General features: G+C 49.8%; 4 protein-coding genes across 4 annotated transcripts; all 4 read right to left on the reverse strand.

The window, feature by feature from the left end:
- Positions 1–3,168: 3,168 nt before the first annotated feature.
- Positions 3,169–4,643, reverse strand: F4812DRAFT_454555 (uncharacterized protein; the record flags this gene model as incomplete). Its single annotated transcript, XM_047936666.1, has 3 exons — positions 3,169–3,381; positions 3,763–4,349; positions 4,415–4,643. 3 exons carry the CDS (start codon positions 4,641–4,643, stop codon positions 3,169–3,171), a joined length of 1,029 nt encoding a protein of 342 aa, XP_047795056.1.
- An 84-nt stretch (positions 4,644–4,727) lies between these two features.
- Positions 4,728–5,668, reverse strand: F4812DRAFT_23412 (uncharacterized protein). The gene is made up of 3 exons (XM_047930561.1): positions 5,229–5,668; positions 5,129–5,166; positions 4,728–5,062 (listed from the first exon to the last, which is right to left on the reverse strand). Exons 1-3 carry the CDS (start codon positions 5,364–5,366, stop codon positions 4,813–4,815), a joined length of 426 nt encoding a protein of 141 aa, XP_047795057.1. The 5' UTR covers positions 5,367–5,668; the 3' UTR covers positions 4,728–4,812.
- A 303-nt stretch (positions 5,669–5,971) lies between these two features.
- Positions 5,972–8,986, reverse strand: F4812DRAFT_454557 (uncharacterized protein; the record flags this gene model as incomplete). Its single annotated transcript, XM_047936667.1, has 2 exons — positions 5,972–8,406; positions 8,470–8,986. The coding sequence occupies 2 exons, from the start codon at positions 8,984–8,986 to the stop codon at positions 5,972–5,974; spliced, it is 2,952 nt and encodes a 983-aa protein (XP_047795058.1).
- Positions 8,987–10,110: 1,124 nt separating this feature from the next.
- Positions 10,111–10,947, reverse strand: F4812DRAFT_454558 (uncharacterized protein; the record flags this gene model as incomplete). Its single annotated transcript, XM_047936668.1, has 3 exons — positions 10,111–10,333; positions 10,547–10,744; positions 10,862–10,947. 3 exons carry the CDS (start codon positions 10,945–10,947, stop codon positions 10,111–10,113), a joined length of 507 nt encoding a protein of 168 aa, XP_047795059.1.
- Positions 10,948–11,231: the final 284 nt, after the last annotated feature.

Here is an 11,231-nt window from a genome sequence, read left to right on the forward strand (position 1 = left end):
AAACCAGTAACATGCCAACGATATGCTATATAATATCCTATATAAAGCGGTGTTACCCGAACCGCAAATAAGGTAGCTCAGGCTAAGTAAAATACTACCAACAAATGTTTATCTTCGCTATGGCACATGATAACCGCCGGTAATGTTTGAGAACCGCTTGTAAACTATGACCTAACCTGGTTGACATCGCCTGTTAGCTGCGTTGTCCAGCTTCTATAAATATAACGTTAAGCGTCCACACCCCTTGCTCTGGTAAAAATATCACTACGAAGGGATAACCCAAAGTCAACCGCTATTTGCATCAAGTCCCATGACGGCAACCATACCTATACAACGGAAGCAGGATCTTGACACCCCTTTAGTGAAGATGTTTAGCTTCGGTGTTTGTTATCTAAGCCATTGTCTTGGATGATACATCATGGCAAGTATCATAGCAAGTGTCAAATTAAATAGTGGCTTGAATATGTGTAAAACCTGCAGCCAACTCACATGTACTTTTGGAACATGATCTACTGGTCCTCGGTGTTTTTGACTCGCTCGGTTTCAATGTTTTGGCATATTTCAGGAGTATGTTGACACCCCCATATTTTTGAGATGACGGAATAATGAACATCACTAGCGAGATGCTTGCAAATAATATTGCTATTGTTGAATCATGGCCCTTCTCTCTACTTTGGCCGTTATCAACAGATCTGACCAGATTTTCCAATGCTAAACAGATACCTAGTACCTGCAAGGTGATAAGCCTTCTTTAAAACTTCAGGAAAAGAACACTCCCACAAATCTCAACTTTCCGCTATCAAGCTCCTATTATCAAAGACCTAGGGGTCTTGGTCCTTATAAGAAATGTATGTACCTACCTTTATTGATCATACCTAGCCTGGGGACAAGATGAAGCTAGCGACAACCTTTCGGCTATTCACTGCGGCAATTTTGGCTGCGAAAGCGAGGTTTTGTTTGCCCACGACCGGGTGAAATGTCTGGGACCTAATTTAACTTTGGTAACGCCGAGATTGATATAACCGTCCCTCGGCTTCCCGAGCGGAAGAACTAATCCACCAAGTGGTCCATAACTACCAGCTACCTAGTCTTCCGGAAAATAAGCCGTATGAATACACAGCCATAGGTTGTGGCGCCGGGGGGTCTCGTTTTGCAGCACTGCTGGCACTCGCAGGTCACAGCGGTATGTGTATAGTGTTATTTTGCTTCCTCTTTCTTATTCATCTCACAATACAAATATTCCTTCAAAGCCTTCTCACAAGCCAAGGCAATAACCTACTGCTAAAGTCGTACCATAGTCCCGCTAATCAATGCCGGTGGGGACCACGACAGCTTACACGAAGTTGAGATTCCCGGTCTCTATTTCCGGGCGCGGGAAAGAAACGGATGAGACTGGGGCTTCTTCGCTCGACACTATACCGATGGTGTGACAGACAATACGAGATAGAAATTTGACATTAACTTACACCCTATAGCGACTATTATAGCGGAGTGAAGCCCTCGCGAAGGCTCCGAGCTGCATGGAAACCATTATCCTCGCGTCGGCGGGCAGATGCTTGTAGGTACATACTTAGAATCTAACTTTGGTGCCCATTGTATGTATTATACCAAGGAGAAATGACTGGGACCATATCAAAAATCCAACAGGCGACTAGAATTTGGGATGTAGGTCACATAAAAGGCTATTTCGAGAAGTTGGTGAAGAACCAGTGCCTTTCCCCTGAGGATGATACCACGAAGACCCACAGGTTTCCCGGGTTGTTACCGACGACTTGTCGAGCCTCTAGCTATATCAGGTCCAATACACTGGCATGCATTCGATACATTATCTAGGGGTAGTGGCATTTCCAGGAAGGAGAGTGCACAGCATATCTGGTAAGCAAGGGGTTTATAGCAAACTAATATGCTTGATGTAGTTGCTACCGAAGATCGCGCCAAAAAGAAAAAAAAAAGAAAAAGGCAAATAGTCATGCAGTCTTGATGGGGTGAGCATGCATTTCATATTTACCTCCACACCCCCCATCTGAACCTCCCAAGCCACACTCTCACAAACGTACGCGTACGCATGCGCATGCGCACATGCACTGCGTCCTTCTTACGCAAGCTCCACAGTATTAACAAACTAGGTTAGATGGCTAGCTCTTCGAGTAGGTACAACATCAACATCGACGACTCGTCAGTATCTCATTGTTTAGCCGCGTTCCTCTAGTTACCTACCTAGGTGATCTCGTCTATTAGTTCTCCTGAGCGAAAACGCTCGGCGCCATGGAATATTGGATCTAGGGAGGACATATTAGACACGACCAAACATGACGATGGCTTGAAGAAGAAGTAGTCAGATGCTGTGCTCCATTAGGTTAGGTAGGTGTCTTTGCGATGAAAGATCGACTTTGACACCATGGGTAGCAAAGCCTCAGACTACCGGCGTTGAGCATTTCTACGACAAGACTCGGTACCGGGCCGATCTCCGATCTAGTCCTACCAAAAACCTGCAACCTTCGTCATGATTTATAACAGACGACGATCCGTGCTACGAGACCCTGGATGCAGCCTACCTGCTCTCATCGTCTGGGTCTGGCGCATGGCTTCATGCGCTAATATCGACGGTATTGCTTGGTTGCAATCGGTTCGGTTCCTTCCCACGATCATCGACTGCCGGCCGGGCCCGACTACGTTAGGTACCTACCTACCTGTACCTAAGACTTATATGGGCCGGGGCGGCGTTTGCTGGGGTTATACTAGGTTGGGTAGGCATTGAAAGCATGGTGATCACGCCGACGGAGAAGAAATAATTACCTACTTCACATGGCTGGTACTTGGAGGCGCGCTCGCGTAACAGCGCCGATGCGGTGAACCTGACTACCTCTAACCTATGTAACCTTAGGTTAGGTTAGGTACCTACTAACGCTAACACGCGCGACATGCCGTGTACGACGTTCCGCAACTTCGGCGAGGCTGATCTGTCTCGCGCGGCGGACACGCAGAGGACGCTGTGGTGATACCTACCGTACTACGTTACGTGGAACTTTCTCTTAGCTTCCTCTTCTGCTTCTTCTTCTTCTTTTTTGGAACCTGTTTCGGGGACCGGCATCCCCTTAATCAAGCAATATATATAACTGAGAAGCTATAGCGTACCAAGACATGCATGACAGGTACACATACATTACCTTACATACAGCTCCCAGACACTAATCCAGATGCCTTCCTAAAACAAATATCTGCTGACTCTTTGTCATTGTAGGACGGCATGCGTCGAGGTAACGATCCAAGTCTTCGACACATCTCAAGTCGCTCGAGATCGGCAAGTCGTTCGAGCGCGTGTGGGCCGCCTGCTGAGATTATCTCGGACGAGCACTTGAAGCAATGGGGTTCGCGAGGAGGCTTGTGGATGCGTCAGCGTTTCAAAAGACATCGTGAGTTATATATCAGGTATGTATTGCTAGTCCTGGATGGTATAGGGGGTTGTTCCCTGTGGCGGGAATTTATATGTTAGCTGAGAGCGCGGCTGATGATATCCTGGCGGATGCGAAATAAGGAGTTCTATAACAGGAGGTACCTAATGTCATTTATATTGCGTTAGATGGCGTGTATGCTACCTAGCTAGATGAAATATCAATATACCGGTGGCGCTCTATGCTTACCCCTATCTAGTTCGTGTATATGTAAAACCAGGCGTCCGACTTTATTGAGAATAATTCCCTATAGATCCAAGGCCATGATAGTTTAGGTAGGTACCTGATACTTTGCTATATCATATCCCACCTCTGTATAGTTCCACAATCCTCTCGCCGACCGATTCCCCCGAGAGATACGCGCCAGCGACAGTGCCCGACTCTTCGAGCGGCGCCGCGTGTTCGCCGCAGAACCACAGTCCGCGCCCCACGCAGCCGTCGCGAATGGCGAGGATATATCCTGGTCCGCCTCCTCGACGCCGACCTGGAAGTTGCAGTAGCTCGCGTTCCCGCACAGGTCGTCTTTGAGCCACTCGGTGGCGAGGATCGCCGTCGGGGCGCAGGCCCCGCTCGCCGTGTTGTAGTACGACCCGGCAGCCGCGCGTAGTAGGGCCGGAGGAAGTCCCGCAGGAACGCGAACTTCTTGTCCCTCGGCTGCTCGTGGATCGCGCCGAAGACGTGCCGCGAGTAGTCGCCGTACAGGTAGAAGAGGATGGTCGGGTGCTTGTTGGGCGCGGCGAGGGCGGCCAGTTTTCAAATCTCCTGGGGCCAGCCGTGCGGGTTGCTGTCGTGCGCGTACGACGGCGTGAGCCAGTTCGTGTACGCGGGGAAGGAATCCGCCGTCGTCGCGCCCGAGATCCAGAACGCGGAGGGAAACGTGACGAAGACTCTCTCGAGCTGCGAGAGCCTCAGGTTATGGAAGGCGGAAGTAAGCCTCTGGGGCAGGGAGGGTGTGAAACAACCCATGTTCTTCTGAAGCCATCCTAGCGGTGTCGTGATCACTACCTGGTCAAAATCGTATTCTTTCCCAACCTCTGTTCTTAGAGTTACCTTCCGGGACGTGTTATAGCGAAGTGTGTCGATTAATACGATTTTGGCTTCAAGTGTGATATCAGCTTGTTCAATTGCAGACTTTGCAATCCTTCTTAGAATCACGGAATAGCTTGACTCGACGAATACCTCTTCTACCATTTTGTCAGATTGAGGATGTAATTTCCTTCCAGATATGCTTACCACCTCCGCAGCATTCCTCCATCCAAGCGAATCTCAGACTCTGCTTCCACACATCTCGCTCATCTGGGTGAGAGTTTGCCGGTCTCCTTCATCTTCTAGTTCCTCTGCAACGGACCTCTTAACGAAGTCATATAGGGATTCTTCCCGTGGGATGCTCTCCCCCCTTGTCTTTCTCCCTGGCTGCTTCGCTGGCCTTGAAAGCTTTCTTGATTATCTCCCATAGGAGAGTGGAAAGCCTTTCTGTCTTCTCATCTGGGACAATGTTCCCGTTCGAGTCGTTCCAGTGGTGAAGAGGCATCTTAGTCTCTGCTGCTAGCTTCAGGATCGGATGCACGTCACCGCTATCCCAAGTATGAACCCAATTCGGGCCCCTATTCCTAGACAGTAATGGGACATTTTTAGTATATATTTTCGGGTTAACCGGCATGCGTGGCTTTAATTACATGTCGACGGCGTAGCCCAACTCATCTGACCGGCAAATCTAGGTAGGCAACGATTTATTTAGTTATCGCTCTAGTTGTAGTAAGGATTCATTTAACTTACTCTTCCACCGATCCTATCCCGCGCCTCAAGAATAGTTACTTTGAAACCGTGAGATAGGAGGATATCTGCGCATCGAAGCCCGGAAGCACCCGCCCCAACGATACCTATATGCGGCATATCACCATTTTGGCTCTCCATGACTTGGTGTTTTTCGCGGGATGTACTATGTGTTTGTTCAAGCCGGAGATCCCAACTTTTTATTTTACTTTATTTTTTCCCACCCTGACGTACAATATCGTTAATTATACACAAGAGTCCGACATGGAATTGGTGGTAGGCGCAATTATCCGCTTTCCAAACAGTGCTCATGATCGACATCAAGTATAATGGCTCATCGTTTCAAGGCATCTTGTAGGGCAGATTGTGCCGAGCCTACGCGTGAACCGGTCGATAGGACTCAATAAACAGCTGGCGCTTATTTAAACTTCGCGGTAGGCCGCCAACGCCACCAATCCTTGGCTAGACTTTATCACGTTCAGCTCCTCGGGCTCCAGACTGGGCCCTTGGTCGCTTGAGTGTTAACTACCACAGGCATGTAAACTTGAGATGCTGAAGTATGGTAAATACTATGCAATATATATAAACTTAGGAGGTATCTTCTAATATGAAACATGATGTAAGACAGCGTACGCAAAATGCCGCAGGTTTCCGCAACTCCTCCTGGTTTTCTCCAATAACATTCGTTTTCATATATTAGGTATATATATACCCGATACAGTTTATGATATCCCATCCCATCCTTCTTACACGCGCAACCGGTTCCCAGCAAGCAAGCCAATATACGCAACAACGCGATATATACTGCCGATAGCAAGCAACCATCCCATGTTGCGCCAATGCCAGTCCAGATGGAATCCCACCTGCTGCGCAGCCAGCTCGACGTTGTAGAGGTACCGGAGCGGGTTGATCAGCTGTCCAAAATACAGCTCGGCAAGCCAGGTACCCGGCGACGCCCGCCACAGCCACTCCATATGCCACTCCACCGCCTTCGACAGCGGCGGCGCCGCGCCCGACAAGATGCCAACGATCAGGCTGATCATGGTCGCGATCAGGGGCGCGTCCTCCCTGCGGACGATCATGCTGATGCAGCCGGCGAGCCCGTAGATGCAGTAGAAGTACACGAGGTTGGCGAGGAACGCGGTGGCCCAAGGGATGATGGGCGCGGAGAGCAGCAGGATCAGCGTCGAGAAGTGCATGCACGCGAACACCATGCGCGGCAGCACGGACAGGTTCTTCGCAAGGTAGTACGCGATGCGCGAGTGGCCCGCCTCGGCCTCCCGCCTGTACAGCAGCATCTCCTCCGAAAAGACCTTGACGCCGGGCGCCGCGGAGACGAGTCCGATGGCGATGGCCATGAGGAGCGCCAGTTCGGGCACCGACTTGATGTCCGTCGCTAGAGACAGGACGTCGTACGGCTCATTGTAGATCCCGGTAAATAGCACCCCCTTTTTCGAGTTCTCGGCCAGACCGAGGAGCAACCCAGCTACGGTAGCCAGTCCCATCTCGAAGCAGAACGTGGATTTGGCCCGCCACTGCTGGAGCATAGCGCGCGACAGACATAGCCAGAGCTGCTTCCAGCGCGGGGCACCTCGTTTCTTGAGCAGCTCTCGACCCTTAGAATTATTCTCCGCGATAGACGTCTTGGAGTACCTGATGGAGGCGTGCTTCTCCTTGATCGAAGCGTTCTTACTAGATTGGGCCCAGTTAGCTATCAGAGCTTCCTTCGAGATGTCGCCGGACGGCTTGTATATCCTGCCGTTGCCGGTGATAATGTCCGTGACGACGTCGCCGAAGTTGCTGTGCCGGGGGAAGCTGAAGCCGACGTTTTCGAAGAAGTCCTGCACTCCGGACTCCGGCCCCTCGTATATGATCTGTCCGTTTGCTAGCAGGATCAAGTCGTCGAGCATCTCGAAGATCTCCATGCGCGGCTGGTGGATGATCACGATAACGGAGATGCCTAGCCGCGCGATCGCCTTGAGCGTTCGCATGATGGAAGACGCGGCCGTGGCGTCGAGACCGCTGGTAGGTTCGTCGAGGAAGATGGCCATGGGCGCTGCGGCGAGTTCCATTCCGATGCTCACTCGTTTCCTCTGACCACCGCTGATAACGGGCTTCCCGACGCTACCAACTAACGAGTCGCGGACGTGAGACAGTTCCAAGCAGTCGATAACCGAGTTGACGTGGGCTTTTATATCAACGTCCTTCCAGGTCTGAGGTAAGCGTATCCTCGCCGAGTGAAGGATATTTTCGTAGACGGTTAATTCAGGCAATACGATATCATCTTGAGGCACGTAACCAATGAGCTTCTTATACCTCTTAATCTTCCCCGGCACGTTATTAATCATGACCGAGCCGCCGGTATTTGTGGTTTTGCCCATAAGAACGTTAACGAACGTACTCTTTCCAGCGCCGGAACCACCCATAACCGCTGTTAACGAACCGCGCTCGATGGACCCAGTTACGTTTTGCAGGATCGGCTTCGGGTTACCCTTGGGTTGGAAACTGAGGTCGGTATACGCGAAAGATAAACCGAAGCGAGCGCCATCTGTGGCTCTCCGCATAGATTCGACAAACACTCGAAGCTGCGGGGAGAATCCGGCGTCGGGAACGTTCAATGTCGAGCTGCGCGGCGTTGGCATTTCCAGAGCAGCTTCAAAACCAGTCCACGTATCCTGGCCAGGCATATAAGTTGCCTGCATCGGTATCATGTCATGGTCCTGGTCCGCGTTTCCAGAGAGTTCCTTGTAGCCCGTCAGCTGCCCTACGAAGGTCGTCCTCTTCTTGAACTTGTTGCCGATGGACTGTTCGCGAGCCCTCCAGTAACGCATCCGGATATAATACAAGAGAAATGACAAAACCAGGAGGATGTCGACAAAAATCAGGACCGCGAACGGAATTACGAAAGTCTCATATGTCGACTGTTCAGGACATCTACTTCCAACGCTGCATGGTGTAGGCGAGGGGGCGCCGGGTTGACAATACGTGCCTGCCGGGCAAGGAATCATTTTGTTTTGTCCGGGCGGACAATAATACCCTTGCTGACAGACCACGGGTTCGAAAGGGCCCATCCCGACGTTTTTGCCTCCATACATGCATGTGTACCCGGCTAGTCGCGCTATTTGACACTCCGTTACGGGAGGGCAGAATTGTGGTAGTGAGTTTACGGTATTATTGGTACCTGGTTCCAAGTCATTAGCATGTCTCCTCGTCTTAAGGTTCTTTCTTTCGACTTTCGACTTACATAGGAAACCTTCATTGCATCCCCTCTCCTCCCAGCTCGACGCATTCTGAATTGTTATAGGAATGGCTCCCGGTCGCCAACAAGGAGCAGCGTCAACGGGCGTCTCGTCTCGATCGAGTTCCGCTGAGGCCCTATAGTAAGAAGTCGAGAAGGATGTGTGATTCTCGCCCGTGCAGGCTCGATCCCAGACACTAAGCTTGCTGGGGTCGAGATCTACTAAAGCATGTGTAGAATTATCTACCATAAAAGGCTTGCTGGTGTCGGGATGATTTGTCGCATCGGATATGAGGAGTTCCTCCGGTATTTTGGAGGGCCCTACACTGTTGAACCATTTCCCCGTAGTCACATTATAGACCCCCTGTGTTTGGTTTCCTATACACTGCCATGCTATATTACTATCCTCCGAGTTTGTCGTACTCTGTAGAGCACAGAGGCATGCTTGGGTATCGAGGAAAAGCGGTCCCCTGGCAGGTTCTTGGGGAAAGAAAGGGTCTTGTGGGAGGGCGAGGATTGACATGGTGACAATTCCGTGATGTTTCCACCGTAGCGGGATCCGCGTCTGGGAAATAGTCGATGAAATATCCGGGTAAGATGAACTCTCAGTGACACCTTAGGTATTCATGGCCAGTCGGTAGCGTAAGACACGTTACACCACTGCTTATTCCAAGTAGGATTTTAAAGAAAGCCAGGTATATCTGAGTGGCAGCGTATAAGACAATATAAGGCGGTCTAACGTTCTAGTCACTATCCTTAAAAGCCGACGGGTATAGTTAGCGGCCAGGCCATTCTACATAAGGGGTCTGCTTGTTGATCTTCCATGTGTACGAGTCCTTCGACCTGCAATAATAAGTTGCCCTGATTGGCAAGTAGCTGGTCGTGGCTGCGCATGGCGATGAGGCCAGTGAGGTTGACAGGATCGACAGGGAGGGACTTTTCGGAACCCCTAGGTCCACAGGTCCACAGGTCCCTTTCCCTTGAGTTATGAACTTTTCATCTTACATATCCATAGTAGTCAGCATACTATACCTACATAATTGTCAGCCTTACCGACTCCCCTGCCTCTTGGCTTTCTCCCTCGCAGCTCTAGCGGCTCTTGTTGCGGCGATGCAACCGTACTAGGCACAATGGCTTGGCGGTGCTTGGGCCTCATGGGTCCTATTAGCTACCTCGTAGCTACGTCAAGCTTAGCATAGAAGACAGTGTGCATACCCAATCGCAGTTAGTTTTTTTCTTCTTTCTCGAAAAATAATACCCAAACCAGGGATCAAGACATGTTGCCAATAATAACACATAGGTACCACGCCGACTCTGGATCTCTTAACAGGTAGGTAACCGTACGACACAAGATGACAGCCCCCTTAGAGATTATCCCAACAATAGAAGAAAAAAAAATGTAGGTGAAAGAGAGTGCGATGAAAATAAAAGGGATGCATAAATAAACAACATTAAAAACAGTACATTAAAGAGAAGTATTCCTTAAATAAGAAGCTTACTTCCTTAAACGTTTTAACTGCGCTCGGATTTTAGCGGGTATGCAGATCATTTACACTATCATAAGTAAATCCTTCGCCGTATTATTGAGGCGCAGATGCTGAAGATTTCGGGATTGAAAAAGCCTACCCGGCCCGTGCCAAATTTGGTTCATTTTGCTGTTGGTTCATCATCAAGCTCCCGTGCAAGGCGATCTCTCTCGGCCTGTGCTTCATCAAACAAAATGACCACTTCCGAGTGGCCGCGTGTTGTAGCTATCTGCATGGGTGTGTCACCGTCGACATCGACATTATACAAGTCAGCACTATGCTCGAGGAGGAGCCGGGCTATGGCAAGATGTCCTCCATATGGACACATACTAAGTGCTGACCAGCTAAATAATACGCGTCAGTATGTTTCAAAACAGGCATCTTCACATCTTCAAGCTTCACTGACCTCCATCAATATTTTGCATTCACGTTACACCCGATGCTGAGAAGCTTGGCGATTTTGTCCATGTCGCCGTCACTTGCTGCTTGTACAAGTGCATCATCCTCCACGAAGACCTTTCGGATAAATCTGGTAGGATCTGTGATAGACTTCTGACTTCATCCAATTTGATATACAGTCGTGATGTTCTTCCGTGATGGTCGGCGAGATGTCGATGTCTTCTAGTTCACGGCGTAGTTGGGCCCATACATCGGGCGAGTCTATCGTCTCGACGACGTCCGGGGTAGTAACAACATATCCTTCTCGGTACCCGGCGCGTACTTCGCAGATGAATTTATTCAGCTTCTTTTCAATCCTGGTTGTCGATGAGCTTTACATTAACGTCGGTATTATTTAAACCCTTTACGCGGTTTGGTATTACGGACTTGACCAGAGCGCTGTTAAAAGCTGTTAAAAGTGTTGTATTGCTCACCAAGCGAGATCTGATATCAGCAAGATCTTCCAATCCGAAGCGCAGCCGGTCCCAAGATCTTTGAGCTTGTGTCCCGAGTCATTCATAGGACTTGAGGAGCTTCTGCAGATCCCCCAATGCCGCGTTACAACCATCGACCATAATAGTTAAATGATTCTTTGGGGATATGTCAAATTCCTGGAATTCGTCGATGTAACCTCCGGTCTCTTTGAGTACGGCATGTAAGGAGGCCACTTCGCTTGATAGGCGCTTGATTTCAAGGGGTACCTAATACATATTCCTGCAGGAAAAGCCAACACTTGTCGACAAATCTACCTAGACAAGAACAAATGATAGGGTGTCCTCGTCCAGCAACGAGCGTGAAGACGAT

Source organism: Daldinia caldariorum (assembly GCF_022478825.1).
Source record: "Daldinia caldariorum strain CBS 122874 unplaced genomic scaffold F4812scaffold_1, whole genome shotgun sequence".
Taxonomy (NCBI): domain Eukaryota; kingdom Fungi; phylum Ascomycota; class Sordariomycetes; order Xylariales; family Hypoxylaceae; genus Daldinia; species Daldinia caldariorum.